Source organism: Scophthalmus maximus, chromosome 8, assembly GCF_022379125.1.
Source record: "Scophthalmus maximus strain ysfricsl-2021 chromosome 8, ASM2237912v1, whole genome shotgun sequence".
Classification (NCBI taxonomy): Eukaryota; Metazoa; Chordata; class Actinopteri; order Pleuronectiformes; family Scophthalmidae; genus Scophthalmus; species Scophthalmus maximus.
Window position 1 is genome coordinate 3,288,071 of NC_061522.1, and position 25,629 is coordinate 3,313,699.

At 47.5% G+C, this 25,629-nt stretch overlaps 1 protein-coding gene, 1 long non-coding RNA gene and 6 other non-coding genes across 8 annotated transcripts; 6 read left to right on the forward strand and 2 right to left on the reverse strand.

Annotated features, from left to right (window-relative positions):
- Positions 1 to 1,868: 1,868 nt before the first annotated feature.
- On the forward strand, positions 1,869 to 1,940 carry trnac-gca. The gene has a single exon. It is a non-coding gene; the product is annotated as a tRNA-Cys (tRNA).
- Positions 1,941 to 2,325: 385 nt separating this feature from the next.
- Positions 2,326 to 2,397, forward strand: trnac-gca. Its single transcript has one exon. It is a non-coding gene; the product is annotated as a tRNA-Cys (tRNA).
- Positions 2,398 to 2,693: 296 nt separating this feature from the next.
- Positions 2,694 to 2,765, forward strand: trnac-gca. Its single transcript has one exon. It is a non-coding gene; the product is annotated as a tRNA-Cys (tRNA).
- Positions 2,766 to 2,989: 224 nt separating this feature from the next.
- trnac-aca lies at positions 2,990 to 3,061 on the forward strand. Its single transcript has one exon. It is a non-coding gene; the product is annotated as a tRNA-Cys (tRNA).
- Positions 3,062 to 3,342: 281 nt separating this feature from the next.
- On the forward strand, positions 3,343 to 3,414 carry trnac-gca. The gene has a single exon. It is a non-coding gene; the product is annotated as a tRNA-Cys (tRNA).
- Positions 3,415 to 4,052: 638 nt separating this feature from the next.
- trnac-gca lies at positions 4,053 to 4,124 on the reverse strand. The gene has a single exon. It is a non-coding gene; the product is annotated as a tRNA-Cys (tRNA).
- Positions 4,125 to 9,514: 5,390 nt separating this feature from the next.
- si:ch211-79m20.1 (trithorax group protein osa) lies at positions 9,515 to 25,119 on the forward strand. The gene is made up of 7 exons (XM_035637551.2): positions 9,515 to 10,006; positions 16,824 to 16,926; positions 18,986 to 19,051; positions 19,175 to 19,371; positions 20,152 to 21,307; positions 23,302 to 23,440; positions 24,126 to 25,119. Exons 1-6 carry the CDS (start codon positions 9,932 to 9,934, stop codon positions 23,430 to 23,432), a joined length of 1,728 nt encoding a protein of 575 aa, XP_035493444.2. The 5' UTR covers positions 9,515 to 9,931; the 3' UTR covers positions 23,433 to 23,440; positions 24,126 to 25,119.
- Positions 15,426 to 17,762, reverse strand: LOC118312715. Its single transcript, XR_004794299.2, has 3 exons — positions 17,625 to 17,762; positions 16,806 to 16,929; positions 15,426 to 15,728 (listed from the first exon to the last, which is right to left on the reverse strand). It is a non-coding gene; the product is annotated as an uncharacterized LOC118312715 (long non-coding RNA).
- Positions 25,120 to 25,629: the final 510 nt, after the last annotated feature.

Genomic DNA, 25,629 nt, shown 5'->3' on the forward strand with positions numbered 1-25,629 from the left:
CTTCACAAATTCTTCTCCTGATTGAGTTCTCAGCTTCTTAGTTAGCTTGCTCACCCCAACACTTGCCTTCAACGATGTTCTTGAGGAGGCGGCTCGTCGGGCACCAAACTCCGCCAAAAAAGCGTTGACTTTGTCCCGGTATCCGCTGTCATGACATTTCTTTTTTTGTATTTCTGAGCAGTATATTTCGCATCTCTGAATTGCCTCACATGCCTTATCAAACTGACTTCTCCTCCTCCTCCTCCTCCCCCCCTCTGCTACGGGCTCTTGTCAGCAGCACAGTGAACATGTTATGAAAGTGCATGAAGGGGCTTTTTGATGTGTGACACCGAGACCTTATGGAAGACCTATGGAAGGCACTTGGTGGCCTGGATGTGGAAGGATCACAAGGCGATGAACAATGTGAGGATTGAGTGTGGCTTGAAGGAGGAGGAGGAGGAGGAAGAGGAAGAAAAAAAAGGGAGTGAGGAAGAGGAGGAGTGCGCAAGGCTTCCAACCCCAAAGGGCAAAATCTCAGGAAGCTTCAGACGACTTGGAGGAAAGAGAAATATAAGTACTTTTTTCCCCTTTTTGGACGGTAGAGGAAGGCAATCCTCCAACTGTGATACAAGTGGAAATTCCCACCGATTCAACGAACCGCCCCTCAGATCAAAGTGTATGTGTGTGTGTGTGTGTGTGTGTGTGTGAATGTGTGTTTGAGGACAGTGCTACACCTGTGAAGAGAGCCACTGACACGTCAAGAGGCGATGAGGCGAGGAGAAGAGGAGCTTAAAGGTTGTGTAGGAATTGGAAACATGACTCTGTAATGTTGCAGTGTGAGCGGACGGACACCGTTTATGTTTCGTGGCGAGAGTAAAATATTGCTTACAGTTAACTCATGTTGCAACAGGCTCTAAATTCGGTACTCATGCAGTACAACGACTGTGTATTTCATTAGATTGCATAACATAACATCTCCCTGTAATGTAAGATAGCATATACATCCTAGTGTCGCTCTGTATCATGTCATTTGGGGTTGTACGGCACTGTATAATGTCATGTTGTATCATATAACATGTCATTGTGTTAAATAGCCTTGAATTGTACCTTTAGATGAGAAAACTCACATGACAAATCACAATTATTGGCCTCGAGAAAACAATTTGGCCACTTTGTCAAATATCTCCCGGCCAAATTCAAATAAACATTCACGATTTGTTTTGTTCTTTTGGAGCATTTTACACTTATCTGTATTGAGACACTCTCCCTGTGAGCACAGAGCAGTGGAACTTGCTCACTCTCCCTGCAGCTCTTCATGCTTTTCTGTTTAGCTCAGCCCATTTGAAGATCGGTTATAGTTGTGACATTAATAGGGGCCCTGTATCTGTTTTGGCCCCTCTGTCGTTATTGATTTCTGACAGCCAAACACCAATAACAACAGACAACAGAGTTGTAATTGGTGATCTCATTTTGTGAGTATTAGTGGGTGGTTGTGGGAGCTGCTGGTGTCCAAATGTGTGTCAGGTCCTTTAACTCTTTCATGTCAGATTTTACGGGACTCTAATTGTGGTTAAAAGTGGAAAAAGTCATGTATGTTTTCATGACATGTTTGCTGTCAGTCTCTGTTGGGCTTCCTCAGACCGGGTCATAAAACAATCGCAGAGTCCTACGTTTTTGTTGGGGATGTTGGGACGTTTACATATCGAGATGAAACACATACTCTATGGCCTGCAACAGCAAAAACCAAAAGCAAGGTGGGTTATATTATGTTGTGACTGATATAATAGAGATGAATGGCAGAGAAGTGGTTTACGGTGTAAGGGTGATTTGGTCTGAGGTGTTTATCTCTCATGGAATAGGTAGTCACTGATTTGTCCGTTCCTGTAAGAGGGGGTATAGCTCAGTGGTAGAGCATTTGACTGCAGATCAAGAGGTCCCCAGTTCAACTCTGGGTGCCCCCTGTATGTAGGAAGTTGTTAGCAATCCTACAGTTCCACTGTACCTACAACAACTTTGTGTGGAAGTGCCTGAAACCTGTAACCTCACTGCAACTTGCGAGAAGATGACCTTACTGTTTATGAAAATGAATAAGATTGTTGTCTCTTCGTGTTGGAGTTTACAGCTGATGAAACAGTGACTTAGATAAGTATATCGACCTAACTTTTCTCATTGGGTATAGCTCGGTGGTAGAGTTTTTTAACTTCAGCGAAGCCCCAATAAAAATTTAAAAAATACAAGGATGGGAAATCTTTGAGTCAGGTGTGAGCTCAGTCACAGATTTTGATCACATGGTGAATTCTAAATCCACTTTATTTTTCATTAAAAAGCAAAACAAAATCATCCTGTGGGGGTATAGCTCAGTGGTAGAGCATTTGACTGCAGATCAAGAGGTCCCCAGTTCAACTCTGGGTGCCCCCTGTGTGTAGGAGAGTTTTTGCTTCCTTAAAGTTACACTGTACCTGCAAAAACTATATGACTTTAGAGCTGATTAAATAAGCAATGAAACAGTGCCTGTTGATGAGTATACGGACCCGACTTATCTTATTGGGTATAGCTCGGCGGTAGAGCTTTTTTACTCCAGCTAAGGATGTCCCCAATTTAAAATACAAAACAAAGACAAGCATGGGAAATCTTTGAATCAGGTGTGAGCTCAGAGACAGGCGAATGCTAAATCCACTTTAATTTTAATCAAAAAGCAAATGATAAATGTATGTGGGGGTGTAGCTCAGCGGTAGAGCATTTGACTGCAGATCAAGAGGTCCCTAGTTCAACTCTGGGTGCCCCCTACACTAGGTGCCCTCTTCAATAACAATGAATCAGTGAACTGTGCATGTGCCAGGAAAACAACATATGCCTTTCGCTACACAAGTACTTTCAGAGGATGGTGCTCATTGATGCTTAGATGGAGAGAAACAGGAAACTGTTTTCAGATTGTAATTTTTACTACTGCTTCTCAATTAAGCAATTAAACTGTGTTTGGTGATCAGCAAGTATATGAGTAATTGCCAATGGGGCTATAGCTCAGTGGTAGAGCATTTGACTGCAGATCAAGAGGTCCCCAGTTCAACTCTTGGTGCCCCCTACAGGTGACTTCACTAAGGACACTTGTTATCTCCCTCTGCCAACGAGTGAACTTGCAATCCTTTACTCCGTCAGAGTGAGTTATGCACATCCACTAACATGGAGGAGGCAGGTATTATGTCCTACACCAGGGAGCCATTAAGATGGCTTCTCTTTTGGGGAGCTGTCATGTCGTCTATCATTATATACAATCTTTGGTCGGCAAAGACCCTAATTTCAATCGCTTCATAGAAACCCAATTAGTGTTTGATGATGATTAAGTGGAATCATTGGCATCTGTATCGGGGTATAGCTCAGCAGTAGAGCATTTGACTGCAGATCAAGAGGTCCCCAGTTCAACTCTGGGTGCCCCCTACAGATATACCGCACTGAGGGTGTTTGGTTGCTTACTCTGAAGTCCAACCTACAACCCTTTACTCCATCTGAGTGAATTGTAGACATCCACGCACACGGAGGAGGATGGTATTATGGCAGGTAGGATATACTAACCTGGGGTTGTAAGACTAATACTTATATGCGTTCCAGTCTGGGCCCCCTTGGTTCGTTTCCGATTTACAAGAGGCGTTACCAAAGGACGCAGACGAATCATTTGACATCTGTTTAGCGACGGGAAAATGTCAACACACTAGAGCAGAGAGGAGACGTCTGTGATGATGATTCCACAATGTCTGTGGATCCAGAGCATATTCTGGCTGAGCAAATGTAAATGACCTCCCCAGAATTCGTCTGGGTCCCAGGCTGGCCTTCCAACAGGGGTCCATTGAAATGCTTTGGCTGCACTTTTGGGGAGCTGTCAACTCAACCAGATGTCTATCTCAACGACTTTGCAACTTGGCGACTTTGCTTCAGGCGAATATTTTGCTCAAGTTAAAATATTCCAGTGAACCGAATGACGCAGAAATTGCGTCTTTGCATGTTATCTCATCACGCGGAAAAAAACATTGAACGCCCGATTAGTCAGCAAAGGAATGCCATCTGAGTAAATTACCTGCAGGGGGCACCCAGAGTTGAACTGGGGACCTCTTGATCTGCAGTCAAATGCTCTACCACTGAGCTATACCCCCTGACATCAACACCTGAGTGATACCTCAACAGTTGATCACTTTATCTCTGTTTTCTTGATGTGTCTGTATCAGTAAACCAGTGTTTACTCTCAGTCATCCCTTCATGTATGAATAAAAGGTGGCCCTCGGCGTTTTCACACTCTGGAACCTGGTGACAGCCATGTTCCACAGCTGCTCCACGCTCGCCCGCCTCATTGTGCTGTTTGTATATTTAGCTGCTTCTCTTCCACTTCCTCCGCTGTTGACGCTGCATGGGAAAACACACAACAGCACGGCTGCGATTCTGCCCTTCCTCCCTCTCCTTCTCCGCAACCCCCCTTCCCTTTTCCTCCCTTGACTCGGTGCTGCCTCCTTTGCTCACCACCTCCTCAAAGCGGTTCTTTGAGAAGGAAACTCCGAGGTGATTCACAGAGCCACAAACAATGCCAGTGGGCAGCCATGTTAGCCGGGGGTCACATTTGAATTTTTAATTCAACTCAAATACAATATGAGGCTCAAAATGGAATATGAGGCTATAAAGCCTAAATCAAGACCTGGCAGGAAAAATACTACCAGATGTAACAGTCAAACTTACAGTTTGGCAACGTTTACTGCTTGTACTCTACTATTCTTGGTTCCAGAGTTATTATTCCATTGTGCACTTCAGGGTGCTGTGCGGCAAATTTTCCCAGGGATCCCATTTCCAAAATGTTTGCCTGTTCAAAGCAGTGACTGATTTTCTGGACAATGTGTAAGGGATTAATCATAAACCCCCTGCTAGTGATGTCACTTACATAACTTTGTGACGTAAATTCATGGAGCACATTATTTATACATTAATATGTAATAATTGATGCCGGGGAGCTCAAAGAAATCAGTCATCATCATCGCTAGCACGACTACAGCTGCAGAATGCAGTTTCTTCTCTTTCCAGCGACCCATTTCGTCACACAATCTTTTCCTTTTGAATTTATTTCCCTTCGGCTGTAAAGGCCAACTGTGTCTCAGACACTTGCTCCAAACACTGACTTGGCGGGGGTGTCTTCATTTTGCAGCTGGTGATCGTCACAGAGTATTTCATTAGTCTGGGTTTCAGTAGAGAAAGAAAGTTCTGTAGCGCCTTGTATTCGTCTAATTGCTGTTTCACAACGCAACAGACACGCGAAATATTCAATATTCAATCCTTTGCCCGTGTGCGTCTAGTGTTTGAGTAAATGGCAGGGAGAACATGACCGCCTTGGCGGTGGCGATAAACCTAGAAGCCAACCAGGCTGCTGTCGATCCTGAGGGATTAATCGGGGATCATCTTTGACAGAAGAGTCGGTTCAGTTTTAAACTGGCTACTACACCAGCAGAAGGAGTTGCGCGGGGGTTGGCTGCTGTGTGCGGAGGCCGTGTGACCCGTGCTTGAACTCCGTGGTGGGAGTGCAGCGGGCGGCTGCTCGCCTCATCCTGCGACAGGCTGCGGTGACACAGGAAGTTGGCAAGAGGACAGGACGGGCCCCAAAAAAAGAAAAAAAGAAGAATCACTCTATTAATTAGGTCAGGATATTGGACGGGATGTCAATTAGCACTCTCACAAGGAAGCGCAGGCACAGTGCGGGAAACAGGAGGTGGTGGGAGGAGGGAAGGGTGAACACACCGCGACTGGAGAAGACGCAGCTTTCATCAGACGGACAGACGCTCTGACCTTGACTCACCCAAAACGAGCAGCTCCTCTCTTTTAACTAAAAGGTTATTGGCTGGGTTCAGTCTCGTCCACGTACCTTTTGATTGTCGGTCAGAACGGTGGATTTCGTGCAACAGAAGTAATAATAGAACTTTATGTAATGAAGTTGAAGTCCTACATGGATGTCCACGTGTCATGAAGCGAGAAAAAATAGTACCTCTACATGTTTTGAAGGGGGAACTTTTACACGTTGAGGTCTGCTTATTATTCATGAAGAAAACTGTTTCCAAGAAAACGTGTTTTTTCAAACTTGTCGGTAGGGTAAATTGTGTGATACTGTACCAATATGAATCTGAACAAAAAGCCGGCGTAACTCTTTCCCCAGTTGGCTTTAGAAAATGCTCATGTCACGTGCACAAAGAGAAAAGACTTATTTATCAATGTATGTGATGTATTTGTAATCACCTCAAAGGCCAGTCCTCACCTATTGCCCAGCTTTGTTGTGTAGCTTTCTTAATAGTGGAAAATGAATTACCCGATGAAAAGCAAATCGCGCTTGTGTTTCCTCCGTGTCACAAAGATCTCACACACCGGCGTCAAACACCTGTGCAAGCTGCGGATCTGTTCTGCATTAATTCACCTGTTCAAACATAGACACACACACACACACACACACACATTCACACACGGTATAGGAATACATCTCCTTCCTCTCTGACATGCTGGGAATTCCATGTTGAACACCGAGGGATGAGAGCATGCGACACTGTAAACCTGATACGCTTTCAAGTTGTCACAGTCACACGCACACACACACACACACACACACACACACACACACACACACGTACATGTGCGGTCCTCATTGAGATGAGTCATGATACCTCAACCTGTCAGTGTGAAGGAGCAGCGTGTCCCCACAGTCTGTCGGTCACACTGAGGCCCTGTGCACAAAGGTAAAAGGTCAGTATTCATCAGAACATATGTGTGTGTGTGTGTGTGTGTGTGTGCGTGCGTGCGCGTGCGTAGTCCAGGAATAGCCGCACTGGGACGACTGCTTCCTCTGTCTGCCCCCTGGGAGAGAGGAAGAGTCTGGCGGGACCCCCTGACTTCCACGGCCATCCATCCAGCCCGTGACCCCAGAAGTGAAACTCTGAACTTCCCGGAAAAACCCTGCCGGTCTACTGCGGAAAATGCGAGCGCACATTTGTCTTGTTGTGGTCGGGGATGTTCTCTGTGCAAGTCAAAACATATTCATGAGCCGCAGAGCGAGAGAGAAAGAGAAAACTTAACAGACAAAGAAAACGGAGATAAATTTAGGCAAAAACTGAAGAGACAGTGTCTGCATTGTTCTAACTGTCTCATAACATATTTCACATCCACCACACACACCAATCTATGTGTGGTTTGCCAAGCGCTGTCTTTCACTTTGCTTTGCTAATTTTTTTTAGAAACACTTGTCATAATGTCACATCTCTGAGATGTTGCGGATAAAAATCTCGCACAAAAGAATTCTTTCAGGCCCCACAACTTCGACGCGCGTGGGAATTCAAGGCGTTGAGATGTTATCCCGCCGTCTCAGCATGACGACCCTCCGTAATATGCTCCCGACATCAGTCGTACTCTCAATCCGAGAGTGAGCACGGACGATAGCAATCAGCTCGTCATGATGTGCGTGTTACGTACGTAAATAGGCGTCTCCATTTTCACACAGTATTTATTCTGTACGTTTATTACAGCTTCTTTTTCTTGTCGAACAGGAAAGGTTTAACAGGGTTGCTACACATCTTTAAAGCTCCAGTGTGTAATTTTTGTAATTTTCTGGTGCATCTGGTGCTAAAGTTACAAACCACAACCAACTGAGCGAACGACGGGGGACACTTTACGGTGGCGCAACACTTATTCCATTTCCGGTTTCTGGCAGCGTCCAAAGATTTTAACGCAAATGCGACGGAAACATGGAGACTCACACGGAGGTCGGGTCTACCTCATGGAACTATATTTAACTCATTCAGGGTTGATGAAAAAACATGGTGATTATACACATATGAACACATAGTTATGGACAATAAATACAATGTATGTGAATAAGTTCTTCTAAATATTACACACTGTAGCTTTAATGATTTGTTTTAACTCTGAGCTTTGAAAGAGCCTGAACATGCGAAGCGGTAAATGATCCTCAGGTTCAGTGAAAGTGATTTTGAAAAGCAGTCGAGGCGTTGTCCAAACTCTATTTGGTCCTCTTCGTTTAGTTCCTCAATCCACACAATAATCCAAGACAGATTACAATAAATGCATTAGGGCAACAGAGTGGTAGAAACGGACAACATTTATTTTCAGAAGTTCTTAATATCCCTCATGATATTGTAATCTAATCTTGAGTCAAACGCAAACAGAAGGGGGTGAAACTCAAGTTCACCATCCGCCATTGGTTTCAAACACTGTGTTTAAATGAAATCAAAATGATTCATGCTTTCCTGATGACGTAAGGGCATTGTTTATTTCGTGTGTCCTTATTTCTTATTATAACAATTCCAAAATAGGAACATTTTATTCCTTTGGAAATAGGAACAAACATTACATTATCATATTGCAGATAGGAAATGTGTCATGGAACCAAACTTCCCCTTTAAGAGCACCTTTGTGGGCCCTCAGGTCTGCTTGCTCCTAATAAGGAGGTGGCAGGTCCTGCCTCCGGGAGGAGGAGAGGAGCGAGGCCCCTGGAGCGAAGTGGAGGACCACGGTCAAGTTGGCCACCTGAGGATTCCGACTTCCAGCCAGGAACCTTCAAAATAAGAGCTCACAGGTACTCCACACAACAACACACCATGTTATATATTAATATGTCCGAGAAGAAAACCAAAAACGAGTCCTGCTATTAAATTTAACACCCATAACTTTGGCATCATATAATCATTGTCATGCATATGATATTTAACCTGCAGCATTTCTGTATGATCTCTGTGTCTGATATGAACTATATTTTCTTTTCAGAACGTATTATTCACATGACACGTGTTCATGATGTATGTCTTTTTTTAACTTGTGGTTATCGCAATCAATAGGTGTCAACGGGGATTATGAAATTGCCACGCACGTCCCAAAACTCCTCTCTTATTATGAAAGCCACGTTTCCGGTGTGCATCGGGGATTCTCTTCGTCCGACTTGACGGTTGTAAAAACTTGAGGGGAGGCCCCCCCACCACCACCCCCCCCCCCCCACCCCCCACCCCCCCCTGCCCTGCCTGCTTCTATTTGGAAAAGCTGCTCACCGCCCAAAAGGCGACCAGAGAGGAGACGCGCGCAGGGGCGAGAACACGCTGGTTCCGAGTGAACGGAGAGCAACGCCGGCCAGAGAGGGAGAGAAGTGTGAGACGCGCAGGGGAGGGAGCCGCCGCCGACGAGCAGAGAGGGAGCCGCCGAGATAACGCCGATGCAACAACGTGCAATAATCGGACGTTTGCAGCGGAGCGCTCCGGAGAATTACGCACGAAGCGCGAATCCAAGGTGGCCAACTTTTTACGCACGGACCCTCCTGGAGTTGTTGGGGCTTTTCACCACTCACGCTGCACCGAGGTGCGATTTTGAAAGAAGCTCGTTCACCCTGATGCGCGTTTAACTGGGATTTCGACAGTCAAAGTGGACGCATTTGGAGTTGTTTTTTTTTGGAGGGGCGGAATCACAACTGGGGGGCTCACAGGTTCTCCCTCTTGACGCTGCAGACTGGTTTTAATGGGAATCGCGTCTCTGTAGACTCCCGTCAGTCAGAAGCAGCCTGCGTCAACGCACCTGTCCCCCCGCAGCAGCAGCAGCAGCACCCTCGACGTCTCCGGCCGGTGCGTTTTTTTCCCCCCAAAACATCGGCGTGGACAGAGTCAGACGTCTAGCCCTGCGCGTGAGTCAGCGCCTGAGCAAATGTTTTGGACAAGAGGCGCTTAAAGGCAGTGACACATTTCTTTTTCTGTGTGGGGTGGGGGGTTGGGGTTGGGGGTGGGGGGGGGGGATATTTAATCAGCGCAGTGCTTTTTTGCGCGAGCGGCGCGAGCGCACGACGCACACCGGGACGAGGCTCGACCGTCGGTGCAGCCGGGGGATTGGACGCCGACGTGCTAAATGCCCAGCCGGTCGCTTGCGGCTCTTCAGGCTGGGCGGCGACATGAGGTCCTGGGTCCCGCTGCTGCTGCTGCTGGCCGCGCTCTCGGCGGCACGTCTGCGGCTCGGCAGCGCTGAGGTAAGACCCGGGATGTGACCGGCAACCGGGGGGGGGGGGGAACTAACAGACATGGATTTCAATTGCATCGCACTTATTATGACCTGTCTGTAAAAAAAAAAAACTGGATTTAGATGTATTGGTAAGTGCTGATAATCATATGACGATTAACAACCAACATGCATCTTAAAATATGAGAGGCAATTATTGGCAACTTTGGCCCCTTTTGGTTTGATGTGATTTGAAGTTGGAAGAAAAAGACACTGGTTTGCTTGAGACATTGTCTCGGGCACTTTGCCATCTAGAGATTCTCTGGATGGTGGTGGTGGTGTTGAAGAATTTTTCCTTTCTTATTTGGATTCCCTCTCTGATCCAGAGTACTTCCAAATTGAATTTCAGTGAAAAAGAAACTCAAAAATAGTTGCGATTACTAATCGATTAACTAGACGTGACATCTCGACTGGTGGGAATGTGACACACACGCGTAATCCCCTGTGGTGATTCCACCACCTGGGCAGTGGGTGTTTTCAACAGATACAGTGCACCATTGTGTCTTTATATCCATCCATCTCGTTTCCCCTCCGTGACTCGGCAGCTTGCGCTGTACCTGTTCCCCTCTGTGCTTCCTTTTCTCCTGTTACACGTGGCTGCGATTCTCCAGATGCGTTGCAAGGAACAGTCACGGTGTCACAGGGCGAGGGCGAGGGCGACGCAGCGGGGGGCCTTGGCTCTCGGCCCCGTGCATCCTCGGCCCAGCCGCTGTTTTCACTGTCACAGCAGCAGCAGCAGCAGCAGCAGCAGCAGCAGCATCATTTCCCTCTCGAACACGCTCATTCAGAGAGGGTTTTGTGCCACCGCGGCTCCATCCAGCCCCCGTGTTCCCACCTGTTTCTGCAGCCAGTGAACCGGGAGGTTCAGGAGGCCAAATGTACAAAGAAAAGAAACAAATACACGGCTGGATATTATTTGCCGACGATAACATATTGGTCCAACTGGGCACAAATATCTAATGAACTGTGCAGGGGGTTTTAGTGTTCAGTGACTATTAATAAGGAAGTTTCACGTAAGTCCTGTCGCCCGCGCCCTTGATCGGTCGTGACCCCGCTCAGGTCATGTGGACGTCAGAAGACTGGGCAGCAAAAACACTTCCCACATATGAGCAATAGGAAAACATCCTATTGTTGTAGTTACACATAAACAGTGGGAACTCTCCTATTATTATTATTATTATTATCACGCTTGTACGTCCGAGAGCACAGATGACCCACACTAAACATGCTTTTGCTTTGAGGACAGTCGACAGAATCCAACCTGGTTAGCGGGGTACAAGGCAACTCCGTGTAGGCTAAGGTCCTGCCGCTGCAGAGACGTATTTGGTACATTTAAAAGCGAAGATTATTTGTTTTTTAATTTTTTTGGACTGCACTGGTCGGGGCCCGAACCCGCAGCCTCATGGGTACGGGGGAGACGGACGCGCTGACCACGGGGCCAAAACCCCCCTGAGTTGTAGCGTCTGTCGCTAGCACGTCTCTTAAAGGGGCGGTAAGCGATTTTGGAGAGAACTACAAAATCGCCCGCGACCTCCGGCATGGGAGTCCGACGCAAAAGAAGCACTCGGCCAAAACTGCGGAGTTGCAGCGACACCCGCTAGCTCGTCTCTCCTAAGTTGTCAAGGGATGTTTACAAACTGCGATCGCGGTGTCGTATGGTGCGGTCCGCACCACTTCTATATTGTTTGCGATTTACTTGAGCCTGAGCTGAGCCAGAAAAAAATGTTTTTTTTCCCCGGCGCACGCGGTCCGCGAGGAAATATTCGCTGAATTTTACAAAAAAGTGTATTGGATTAAAATCGCCTACTGGCCCTTTAACTTTGTCATACGTGTGTTTCACAGCCTCCTGAAACTCTTGGTACCAATCAACAGGGAAAAATGACCGAAAATTGCGATTCACACTCCCCGTTAGCTGCGGCCAAAGAGGCTCGGTGCCTTGCACAAGGGAACTTTGAAAGGAAGTTTGGTTTTAAAACTCGCTGCTGTCGGAGTTCAACCAGTCACCCTGCAGGTGGAGCGGGATAATCACGGAAAAAACTATTAGCACCCTTAATATCTTGTGCGTGATGAGATCAGCTGCAGCTTGAGGTAACACAAGGGAAGATCTGTAAACTTTTTTTTGGGGTGTTTTTGTTTTTTGGTGATCTAAACGAACACTGACCTGCCATGTGACCCGAGGGTGAGACGGCAGCAGGTCGACGGGTGGTGAGTCACGGTGTCTAATCCTCAGCTGGTCGCTCGCAGCGCTTCGTCCACTGACGGAACAAGTGGAGACATCTTTGACGTCGTCGCTCTGCCACATCTGTCTCTGGAAAGAATAGACACACACACACACACACACACACACACACACACACACACACACACACTGCTACGGTTCATTTTTAAAGCCATTAAACACAAGTGGAGTCAAACGCACACGAGCGCTCACACGCCAGGTCAGACAACACATTTTTCAACATCTGCTCTTCAAATCACAATTGTCACATCTACACACACACTCACAATGACACACACACACACACACACACTCTCTCAACACACACACACACACACACACACACACACACACACACAAACACACACACACACACACACACACACACAAACACACACACACACACACACACTCTCAATGACACACACACACACACGCACACGAACAGGTTGCCGTCATCAGACTGTTGATGATTCGCTGCTGCCGAGCTTGATCTATTTTACATAAGAACAGCAACTAATCTGCCGGGGATTTCACTGACTTTGTGTGTGTGTGTGTGTGTGTGTCTGTGTGCGCACATCTGGGATGCAGGGCCGGGTGTAGCTGGGTTATGTGTTAGTGGACATATGTGCGTGTGCGTGTGTGTGTGTGTGTGTGTGTGTGTGTGTGTGTGTGTGTGTGTGTGTGTGTGTGCAGCGAGGGGGTAATGCCTCTGTGTGCGTGCATGTCAGATAGAAAAAAGCGCAGTGGAAAAAGTATTTGTCCGTAAGCCCTCTGCTGCAGCGTTGGAAGAGAAATCTGGTCGTGGAGCCTCGTGCATAGTTTTATAACAGTGAAAATGATTGGAAATATAAAAAAATAATGGATTAAAAAGACCTCAAATGAAAATTTGGCACCCGAATCTTAAGAAATGAGACAATTGCTGGGATCAAAATCATTTTCTAACACGAGATACTCATATTCCACTATAATAAAGCATAAAAAACACACAAACTTCTCTCAAGCAGTGTGACAGTGCTGAAAGCTGACGATGACTCTTAACACTTCGCTCCGTCACAGCCTGATGTAAGTCAAAAGAAGCTGCTCGACTGAAACCGCGTTTTCATCTGTGATCCAAACATTGGACCAATCCCCTCTGCTCTGTGGCAAATGATAACCGCAGAACGAGGAGCGTCCGCTGCCCTCGGATCTCGTGCGCTCAAAGGCACTTGCTCCTCTTCTTTCTACTCTCCCTGCTGGTTTTCATCTCGTCTCTCCTCGACCGCCCTCCTCCGTCGCCTTTCCATCCCTCGTCTGGGCCCTGCTGTTGTGAGCGGGGATGTGCATTTATCTGTTCTGCTGGTTGGTGCGTCTGTGTGTGTGTGTGTGTGTGCGTGTGTGAGAGAGAGAGAGCGAGTGTCCACCAGTCTCTGTGCGAGTATCAAGTTTATGCGACCGCATGTCGGCCATCTGCCATACGTCTGATAGAAGAACACGCGTGTCGTGACAGCGCGTGTTCTTTGCACACTTGCATTTGTGTGTGTTCATTTGACTGTTTTATTTGTGCATGCGTGTGTGTGTGTGTGTGTGTGTGTGTGTGTGTGTGTGTGTGTGTGTGTGTGTGTGCATTCAGCTGGCCCCATAATTACATTCCATTACACTTCACCTTTCTCCTCAAACATTCCATACCGTCTCTTTGCCTCCCAGGCTTCCTCCGAGGCCCCATGCAGTGTGTGTTTTCCATGTCTCCGTGTGTGTGTGTGTGTGTGTGTGTGTGTGTGACCTGCTTGTAGATCATGTCATGCTAGCAGACAGTCTTCTCCACCCCATGAGTTAAGCCACACACACACACACACACACACACACACACACACACACACACACACACACACACACACTCACGCAGTGTAGGATATGAAAAAGTATTGTTGAGCGGTGAACGTGTCTGCAGGCGCCTCAGTGAAACGACCAGCGGGGCCTCGATATTTATGTTTTTGCGTGTTATGCATGTGTGTAACATGGCAAGTGTGGAACTTCGTGTCAGATTCATCGTGGCTGATTTAGCCCTTCTACTCAAAAACACTATTATAAGCTTGTTGGCCGAAACCAGCGGTTTGTTGTTTGTCCGAGCGAGGAACTCGTCTCTGTCTGTGTGTGTGTGTGTGTGTGTGTGTGTCAGGCTCTTTGGACAGATTGGGCAGACAGTTAAGTGGTTAAGCATCTGTATGTGAAGTGGAAAAGATGGTGTGTGTGTGTGTGTGTGTGTGTGTGTGTACTTAACAAGGTCAGCCAGAGGGACTCGTGAAAGTCATCCAGGTGTCCTGAGCCGCCGCCGCCCACGAAGCAGACAGAGGGGAGTGAAGGAGACGGATATGTGGCAGACGAGGGGAAACGCAATGATAATCATATTGCATCTGCTTTGAATGCGTTTCAGTAATTTAGAAGAAAAAGGATAGGTTGGTTCTCTTGTTGGTGGTCTTCATTGAGGACAACATCCGAATTAAGATGAGCTGTGCTGGAGAAGACTCGAAAAACAAATGTTCAACCAGTGAAATCACAAACGGGCCAAAGCTTTGACCGAAGCAGAACGTTCACCGACTCCCGATGCTCCTAATTGTGTTTTGAATGGAAAATCGTGTCACTTTGGACTTTATCAGCGAAATAAAATGAATAGAAGTCTCAATCGCGTGGGGACATGAGCATTCATGAATAATGTCCATAAGAAAGCGAGAACAGCGAGAGACTATACCACAGATATAATAGATAGATAGATAGATACATAGATTGATAGATGGATAAATAGATAGATAGATAGATAGATAGATACATAGATAGATAGATACATAGATAGATACATAGATAGATGGATAAATAGATAGATAGATAGATAGATAGACAGACAGATAGATAGATAGATGGATAGATGGATGAATAGATGGATAGATAGATAGATAGATAGACAGACAGATAGATAGATGTACAGATAGATAGACAAACGATGACGAATACAAATACATACAACATATAAATGGAATATAAATGTTCATAAAAAAAGAGTGCAGTTTGTGCATCGGTTGCCAGAAATGTGCATAAGAACATGTAACACATTTCTGTTCAACTCTGATCAAACAGCCAGAAGATGAAGACCCTTTTTATCCGCGTCCTCGTGGGGGGGGGGGGGGGGGGGGGGGGGCGCGCTCTCTTGGGGGGGGCGTCATGTTTACTTATTACATACTGTAAACACGTTATATCTATACACTCATTAATTTTGTATCACGATCGGAAAAAAAGCCAGAGGATGAACGTCTTTGACTTTTCTCCTGGCATCTCGCGGAGTTTGTCCAACACTATTTTTCCTCTCCCATTCCTCAGCACTCCTTAATTTGTCTTGGCGTCTTCCTGGCATGTGGCCGCCATCGAAACCCGTTGCAGCTTCTTCTTTTCTCGGGCGGAACTTGAAACGACTTGGATCTGATTCTTGATGCTTTTGGTTGAACTGAAGTGCAGAGAGAGAGAGAGAGAGAGAGAGAGAGAGAGAGAGAGATGCTAGTTTCCTGCCTGTCACCGGGAGCAACTGGGGCGTTCGAGGGGTAAACAGACGGAGAGAGAGAGAGAGAGCGAGAGAGAGTGACACCAGCAGCGACACACGCCGATCGCGACCGTCGTTTCCTCTGCGGGAGGAAGAGAAACTGGAGCACGAGTTTGACTGGAGATGTTATACATCAGCTCTGTCTCTCTCTCTCTCTCTCTCTGTGTGTTTCCATGTCATGTCATTCCCATTAACGCTCTGGCTCCGGTATGAAACACTTGACCAAATTAGCCGAACATGCCAATTGTCCAAAAGGTCACAAGAGGCCCACGTGTTGCATGTAGAGGCCGACCGATATGGATCTTTGGGGGCCGATGCCGATATCGATATTTGGGAGTCAAAGATTCCCGATACGATACATCGGCAGATGTCAATGATTCCTAATATGTCGCTATCAAACCTTTTATGACAAAGACATAACGTAGTTGAGCCATGAGATTTTAGTTCAACCATGAACTTTATCATAAATAACTATAAATTGAGAATACAAATACAACCAAATACATAGAACTTATGACTCACATTGATTTGACATGTAAACATGAACGCACATTTAAAGACTCGAACCAGTTGGCCGATACTATCGGTCGGGCTCTTAAAATGTCGGCCGATGCCGGTGATTCCCAATGGAAGCCAGGATCTTCACCATCATCTAGCTTTTTGGGGTTTTTGCGGCATTAATATTTTGCGGTGTACTTAGTGGCTGCCTAAGAATGCAAATACCTGACGGGTCACATTTGATACATGATGGTTTTTTGACTCTACAAGTTGACTTGAATCCCCTGGAACACTGGCGGTGCCTCATTCGGAGGAGGCTTGAACATACCTCACGCCTTGTCTTATTGTTTCATTTCCATTGCGAGTAATTTGCTGCTTTCAATCGCCAGGACCTGGGACACAGCTGCCGATTCACAAATGTTCGCCGTGGTTCAATCGTTTGGCAATCTGCGTTTGTGAACCAGTAATGTAACAAAAGATTCAAACCTGTGTCCGTGTCCGCAGGGCGATCCTCTCCCTCCGTCGCTGGTCGACCTGGTGAGGAACTCGCCCATCTCCTCCGTGGACGACCTGAAGCTGCTGCTGCAGCAGGAGACCAACGCAATAGGTACTACACACACACACACACACACACACACACACACACACACATGCACACACACACACACACACACACACTAATTACGCAGACGTGGAGGAGGTGAATGTGTGTGTGGCCTGAAGAGACAGGAATGCAGTACGAGCGCATCATGCCAAGCACCGCGTTAAAGCAATATTTACCCGAGACAGCAGCAAGACTGATGAACCAGCAATGTGTGTGTGTGTGTGTGTGTGTGTGTGTGCGCGCGAGAGAGAGAGAGCAGCAGTGACCTTGGTGGGTGTGTCAGACAAACTTAGAAGGGAGAGAGAGAAACTTTCAGCGCAAGGTCACTGCATTGTTCTCCTGCTCTGGATTCCTCTCTGGGTTCTGAAACATGGAGGTGTGTGTGTGTGTGTGTGTGTGTGTGTGTGTGTGTGTGTGTGACAGAAAGGGGGACCCGCCCCCCAACACACACACACACACACACACACACACACACACCTCCAACCCCCAAACGGAGTCTAAACACGCGGTGCGACACTCGGGCGGGCGATTTAAAAAATTCATTATAAACTTTTTCTCTTCTGAGAATCCGAGTCACACACGCATATATTATTAATAGACTGTCCTTTGATCGTCCCACAACGCATAAATAAGGCGGTGACATAACAGCCGCCATGGAGAGGAACCGACAGAGGGAAGGAGGCCACGAGGAAATGACTCACGCGCTGTGTGTGTGTGTTTGTATCTGGAGTCGCTCTGAAACCGGGCGAGTTTCCTCGGAGCTCTGAAGTGGAATCATGGAGTTTTTTTCGGCAGGATGAGAAAGTTTGACTTCATAGATGGTTCCATTTATTTACTGCTAAATTCTTTGTTATTGTTCAGATTTAGCTGCTTGTCGTCTTGAATTCTGTATTTCGAGCCACAGTAGCGGACACGCGGCTCAACGGAAATGTGGGTCGTCCTGTCCGCCACCTTCTCAGACTGAAATATCTCAACAACTGTTGGATCGATAACAGATATCGAAGGTGGAAAGAATAAAATCCTCATGACGTCACCCGTGGGTTTGCGAGCTGCCGTTTTGAAGCCTCAAAGGACGTGGAATTGGGGGCGGGGCCTGACTGACTGAGAGCTCGTGTACGCCGCAACCGCGCACCGATTGGACGGACCAGCTGTCAGTCACGCTTCACAGACGTTCTCATAGACGTCTATAGAAACAGCCAGTGGAGTCGCCCTCTGCTGGTGATTCCAGAGAACACTTGCACTTCTGCATCGGCGTCACTGGTTGACCACGTCCATTGTATTTATATACAGTCTATGGTTACCGTTGGCCTCCGCAGTATTTGATGGTAATTAGCAGACGTTAGCATGTGAACATTGACATTAAAGCTGCTTAGTATCCGTATATTAGCATGGCGAGCATGTTAGCCGATGCTAATTTCAGCTGCACAAATGAAAAACATGACTGACCAGAGGTACGAAAAAGAGAGCAACAAGAAGGTGTTTCTCTTTTTTCTGCACCAGGCGGTTAATTATGGCTAACGGGCAAACACACACACACACACACACACACAGACACACACACACACACACACACACACACACACACACACACACACACACACATACACACACACACACACACACACACACACACACACAGTGATCACGAGCAATCTACACCAGGGATATAATTAGGGATGAGGGGCGACAGTATGAAATGACGGCATGTGCAAACACACACACACACATGCACACACACGCACACTCGCAAGTTATATTTAACAACTCATATCTCTCCTCAACAGTATTCTTGACAGCGCCGAGACAAATTGCGGCAGAAAATAGCCTAATTGTTTTAGCGGGAGGGGATGGGAGAAAAAAAAAAATGGCTTCCTTTGTGCAGTGAACAATGAGCTCGGCTAAAAACTGCCCTAAAAGCCCCTCGCACGTGTTTTATAGATTTCTGTCGTCACTCTGTGAAAGTGCCGGCTCGATGTTGGCCCCAGTCAAGATCAGAGCTGGAAAAATATTCCGTATATTTATTATTTATTCATAAATATTTCCTCATGTTTGTTTTCTGCAGAAGAGGAGGAGGACGAGCACGACCTTCCCACCAACCACACCCATGGCAGATACCCTCGAAGTCTCGGTAGGTGTCCGCATCTATTCGCGTCACTCCCTGTCTATTTCTGTCGTCCTTATTTTTCTCTCCCTTCCATCGGCCCCTTTCTCCCGTCTTGTTCTCCCGTTCCTCCCCCCCCTCCCCTCGCAGTGGAGGCGCAGCAGGCGCAGCAGGCGGTGTGCAAAGTTCGCACGGAGGTGATGGAGGTGACCCGCTCCATGCTGGACCGCCGCAACGCCAACTTCATGCTGTGGCCGCCGTGCGTGGAGGTGCAGCGGTGCTCGGGCTGCTGCAACACCAGGCACCTGCAGTGCGTCCCCGTCGTCACGTCCAGCAGATACCTGCAGGTACGGCCGCCGTGAGAACCTGGTTTCAAATAGGTACAGGAGCTTGTGTGGAGAAGCTCCTCCGTGGTTGGAAGATGTGCCACCCGGCGACTACATCTGGTGGGTTGCTCTCGTCGGGTTTGGGGGGGGGGGTGAAGGAGTCGAAGTATCTCGGGGCTTCGGGAAAAATTGAGTTCCCCTCTCTGTCCAATCATGTCGTCATATTCCACCTCACAGCAGAACGCAAATTTACACTTTGTATCTGAACAAAAATTGTGTCTGTCGCAGGCCCCCCCCCCCCCCCCCCCGCCCAACAAACTGTGCCGTTATTGACCACAAGCAGATTATGAACAAAAACCGTCAAACAGAACTGTGTTTGTTGGTTTTTCCTCGATGCCTCCGGAGAGTTGGTCTCATGAGATTCATGCACTGAACAGTGGAACACAGTTACATGAATTATAATCATTTGCCACATCAATATTATTAATAATTTTGCCTGCCAGGTCAAAGTAACTTGAAAGGTCAAATTTTCTTCAAAGCGACCTTTTTTTTTTTTAGATTTTATGCTTCGAGAGATTGGTTAAAATGCAAAATCTGATTATGATGAAACTGGAAATTGACATTTTCTGTCTGTAGAAATCTAAACGGAGGAGGTGATTTTTGGCCAGTTGTCACCACATCGGATGGAATTGTAATTATTAGCTCTTCTGGAAATGTCTCCAACCAATCAGATGTCTTTCTGATAACGCGGTTCATTCTGTTGTACGTGCTGATGTTTCCTCCTCTCTGCTTCTCTTCCAGGTGATAAAGATCCAGTACATTAACAGGAAGGCCCACTACGACAAAGCCATAATCTCGGTGGAGGATCACGTGAGCTGCAGGTGCCAGCCTGCCACATCTTCCTCGTCCTCCTCATCTTCTTCTTCCTCCTCGTCCCTTCCTATCATTCACTCCTCCGTCCAGAGCAACCCCGGCCCCCCGCAACCGCCGCCGCAGCAGCCTCCCCCGTCCTCCCACCTTCCCCGGTCGGTTCACCCCGCTCCGCCCAAGACTCACGCCTCCAAGGCCGACCTCCACCGCCACGACGACCTGAAGCACAACCAGCAGCGCTACCACGCGGAGGAGCGTGAGCCGGTGGCGAGGCAGTGGCAGCAGGGCAGCTACACCCAGCTGGTGCACTGGACGCAGCCCAGGGCGCACGGCCAGGCGCCGCCCGCGCACGTGCAGCCGGCGGCGCGCCAGCCGATCGCCGGGGTGCTCGGGTCTGTCGGCGGCTGGCCGTCGGAGGCGAGGGCGGAGCACAGTGTCATGGGGAGCGCGCAGCCGGTCGCGCTCGGCAGCGGGTACGACGGGAGCAGGGAGGAAGGCAGTGTGCACGTGGCGAACGGCGGCGGCGGCGAAGGGCATCATCCCGATCACGTCCAGAGGCAGCAGCAGGTGCTAGAGCACCAGCAGAGGCAGCATCAGCAGCAACACCCGTATCATCACCAGCCGCATTATCCGCAGCAGTACAGCCACGGAGGAGCGGAGGACCCAGAGCTGAGGACGCAGTATCGACTCAACGCTCCCCAGTCGGACAGCGCCTCCCCGCCCGGCGGCCCGGCCCAGCCGCCCGAGTCGGAACAAAGCCCCACCCGCCCTCCGACCGCCAATCAGAAAGACTCAGTGACCAGCCCGAAAGACACGCGCGAGGTCACGACCCACAAACGGACGGAGACTGAGACGGTCAGTCAGAAAGAAGGGGGCGAGAGGGAGGAGAGTGGGTCGGCCAACAGCGGGGACTCGGCCAATCGGGGGGCGGAGACGGCCTCTAGGCCGACCGGAGAGGACGGTCACTTGACAGAGGAGGAGAGGAGACTCAAACTTCTGGAGATGGTACAGAGTGCACCGGATAAACAGACTCACCTTCATCCGCATCATCCGCAGCAAACCCCAAAGCCGACAACAGTTAAAACAGGTACAGTTCCTGCTCCGCTGTGAGAGAGTGTGTGGAAAGTAATCGGATACTTGATTACACCGCGAGTACTCTACCTTTAGAACACGTCCTGACGACGTGTCTCGGCCCGAGCTCGGCTGGGTTTGGAAATATGAATGAATCGTTGCTGTCACCGGATGTTTTAACACCGACTGTACGATAACTTTTCACACTAGACCTCAACGACCCACAGAGGCGTTCTACGTTGGCCACTTTCAATTTTCTTAACTCGTTATTTATACTTATCACTTGTCACTTTGGACGAAAAGCACCTGCCAGAAGGAAGCACCAAAGACGATTTTGGCAAATGCATCAAGATGATTGTAAACAATTATCTTCTCGCACATTTTTTATATTTCCGTGAAAAATTCAACAAAATGTGCAAATTAAATGAAATAAAAAATGATACAAATTATTAAAACATAACCAAAAAAAATGGCCAGAAGAACACGTTAGGACACAATCTATGGTTTAAATGTAAATTCTAAATAAAACGTGAAAAATAATCAAACCAAATTGATTGACAAGTCTTTAAAAATCACACAACTGAATCAGACTTAACATGTTTCACAAGTGTTGAAGGTTTGAATGCATCAACGATTATCACGTCAGTGTATATACGCGTACAATAATCAAAGTCAAAGCCAGACTTTTTTTTAATGCTATACTAATAATTTATACAGTTGTAATTCATGTGTCAGCAATGAAAAATGTGCCTTTGTTTAGTCGGTACAAACATTGTAGACGCACCTCTTGGCACGGTTCACCCCTGGTGCTCCGTGCCTGAGGGAATCAGATTTTAGGGAGGAGTCACCACTTATTATGACGACTATACTCCAGTTGTCCTGTGTGTGTTTGTGTGTGTGTGTGTGTGTGTGTGTTGCCTCTTGTGTTCCACTGCATTGTAATTCTGAGCGTTTGCTGTATGAGAGAATCGGCGTGAGAGTTTCCCAGGCGGGGGGAAGCAGCTCGCTTGTGCACGGGTGACTCTATGGACGCCGTGTCCACATGTGTCCTGCTATTCTTCCTGGTCCCGCTGAGAGCTCCGCCGTCGAGACAGCTGCACTTCCCACTGCTCCGTGTTTGGCGGAGCGGTCGTCGCGGGGCTTTGTTGTGCAGCCTTTCAAGGTTATCAGGTGCCCTTCGGCGTGCGGTGAGAGCCACGACGGGAGCCCCACGCCCTCCTTGTAATCCTCACTGGTGCTCCACGCTGCTATTTAAAAATGATATCATGGCTTTTTTTCCCCTGTGTTTGCTCTTAGTTGACGGTTTTCCAGGGAGAGTTCTGAATCCGTATTCTGTTGACTTGGTACCAAGGATGACAAAGACACACCGACATTAGCAGTTTTCCCAAGTTTAGCCAAATGAAACGTCTCTGTTAAAGGTGACATATTATGCCCCTCCCCCCAAAAAATATTACTTTTTCAGTGTTTGTGCACATGAATGTGTGTATCTTTGGAGCCTTGTCGGACCACAAACTGTGAATAAAAGACCACCCTGTCATTTTTTAGTGAGCTAACTAAAACCTACATCCTGGTTCGGATTTCTTTAGCTCCTCCCTCTATTGGGAGAGGGAGGAGCTAAAAAAATCCAGGCGTTTTAGACAGAGGGAGAAAAGAGGAGCTGCAGGAATGGGCAGTATGAGAACACTGATGCCTTTTCTGAACATTGGAGCATGTAAAGCTTTTCAAGTGCTCACCCACATTAAAAGTATGAATCTGATTATGAGCATAATATGTCACCTTTAAGGAAAGATTGTTTCCATCATATAAAAGAAACCAATCTCCAGTCAGATAATGTGTTTGCATATCAGCCCCCATTGACTTTCACTTAAATAATGACCGGTGCAGTGATTTCTTTTTCTGGGGGCGGATACTTGAAACGTGCCAATTTTAATTTCATCACTGCTTTGTTTTGGCTTTTTTCCCCTCTGGTATTTACCGTGTTCTCCACCGTCTGTCTCGTCTCTCCCACAGCCGCCTCCACTGTGGCTCCGGCGTCGCCGCCCTCCGCGCGCCAGGCGCCGTTCCGTCCGGCCGCGCCTCGCCGCAGGAGGAAACACCGCAAACGCATCAGCAAGGCCGCCATCAGAGCCATGATCATGTAGCGCTGCAGGTGAGCGGAGCGGTGCGAGAGCCGGATGTGTGACATCAAGAGATGCGGGGATTTACTTTAAAGTCCTTCTTGCAAACGTACTTTTGATGTGATGAATCCCAGTCGGCTGCAGTGATTTGGGGGCTGTAGCTGGGCTTGATCTGCAGAGTGAAAGGAAACTAAACTTGGTAAATTCATGAGTGAGGCAGAAATACGACAAATCTCTATTAACCGCTCAATTACAATACTGTGTTTTACAGCCTTTACCTGGAAAATGAAATGTTAAATTAACCAATAAATGCCGAGATCCACCCGCCACTGCTCACAAATATAATCATAACAAAAATGGGGATAATTGTGGTTCAATTTTCAGGCAATAAATAATTAGCAGTAATTCCTCATTTATTTTCATAATCGATTAATCTGTCGATTCGTATTTTGGTGCATAGAATGTCATAAAAATGTCGATGGTGTTTCCCAAACCCCCGAGATGATCTTATTTAGTTTTGTCCACGCACCCAAAGATACGTAGTTCACTGTCACAGAGGAGCAAAGAAACCAGCAAATAGTCACATTTAAGAAGCTGGAAGCACAGAAATGTGGCATTTTTGTTTTCTTAAAAACTAGCGATTAATCGATTATCAAAATAGTTGGCGATTCATTTAGTAGTAGAAAAACAAGGCATTCATCTCGTCTTCTCTTACAGGTAAATGGTGAAGCATAATGAGCAGAAGCTTGTGGCCGGACACGTTGCTCCGAAAAGGCGGACGGAGAGAGAGAGAGAGAGAGAGAGAGAGAGACGAAGGATGTGTGAGTCTCCTATGGCGGGACGGTTTGACGTCGAGGAGCCAACAGAACTGCTGCTGTCTTTTCGACGGGACGGCTTCCAAAGGGGGGAGTTTACCTTGTCCTGCTCCAGAGCTGCCGCAGTGCGTCCAGCTTCATGGATTTGAGAGAGACAGAGAGAGAGAGAGAAAATAGAAAAGGTGCAATCTTACAAACTCCTTGGGCCGGAAGTTGTTTGTGACACTAAACACTGGATTTTAAATTGTGCGAAGTCCCCGTCAACGCGGGTCGACGCGGGAAGCTCATCAGGCGGCCCGGGGCTGCGTCGCACCGGTGGTGCGTCCGTCCAGGTCGGCGGCAGCCATTGATTGGCTGCTGTACTCTGACGTCCAGCTCGACGACCGGACTGTGACTCGGGGACCGAGGAGTGAACATTCTCCTTTTCCGCGGAGCTGTCGAGCTGAAACTGGAGATGTGGAGAACTGGATTTCTACACCGGGATGATAACTGGAAACGAGGGAGGGAGGGAGGGAGAGAGAGAGAGAGAGAGAGAGAGAGAGAGCAGCTCAGGCCTTTAATGCCAAACGTTACTGTTATCTTACGATGTCTGAATCTAACTGTATCTAACACTGGAGTAGCCACACACTGATCATACCACACCGACTTGTAGAGAAGCGCTCCGCCGTGTACTGTAGCTTCGTGTACTGGAAAAAAAATAAAATACAGATAACCCGCTCATTTTGTACTACTGCCAGATCCACGTGGAATAAGAAACAAACTGCCTGCCTAGATAACGTGCTATGAATCTCCACATTAATTTAAGTCTTACAAAGACCTGGCTGTTAGAGATCGCTGTGAGCCAGTTATAGCCAACACTGTATGTAGAAAAATGCTTTTAGAAAAGGATATGGGGGGGTGGGGGGGTGGGGGGGGGGGGGGGAGAGAAAACTTTATTTCTTAACTTATTTAAAAAACAAAAAAAGGAGCACGTGAGAGTCCTCCAGTTCTTAAGTGTAATTATTGTTGCAAACCTGTTTCAGATTATAATTATCGGTTGTACAACTGTTTACCGTTATGAATGTTATTTTTTAATATAAAAATAAAAATGCTCCGACAAATAATACAGTTCACTCGCAGTCGTCTCTGCTTTTGTGTTTTCGGATTTCACTGGGGTTGAACGGGAGCGTTCACATGCCCCTTTAACTTGTGTGTGTGTGTGTGTGTGTGTGTGTGTCCTGCAGCCTCTGTCACGCAAAAGCCAGTTGGGGGTCAGCAGGAACGTCCAGTTGGCATAGCAACTCGCCGACGGACACGTCAACAGAGACCTATCGTATGGTGAAAGAGAGATGAGGGAGGGAGGAGGAGGAGGAGGAGGAGGAGGAGGGTGTCAGTCCAGGAATGGACGGGAGATGAACGACAAGAGC

Excerpts from the sequence above, each read along its gene's own strand:
- si:ch211-79m20.1 (XM_035637551.2), top strand. The coding sequence starts at position 9,932 with ATGAGGTCCTGGGTCCCGCTGCTGCTGCTGCTGGCCGCGCTCTCGGCG. Across the intron at positions 10,007-16,823 it reads TGCGGCTCGGCAGCGCTGAG|GGCGATCCTCTCCCTCCGTC; the intron begins GTAAGACCCGGG and ends CCGTGTCCGCAG. Across the intron at positions 19,372-20,151 it reads CGTCCAGCAGATACCTGCAG|GTGATAAAGATCCAGTACAT; the intron begins GTACGGCCGCCG and ends CTTCTCTTCCAG.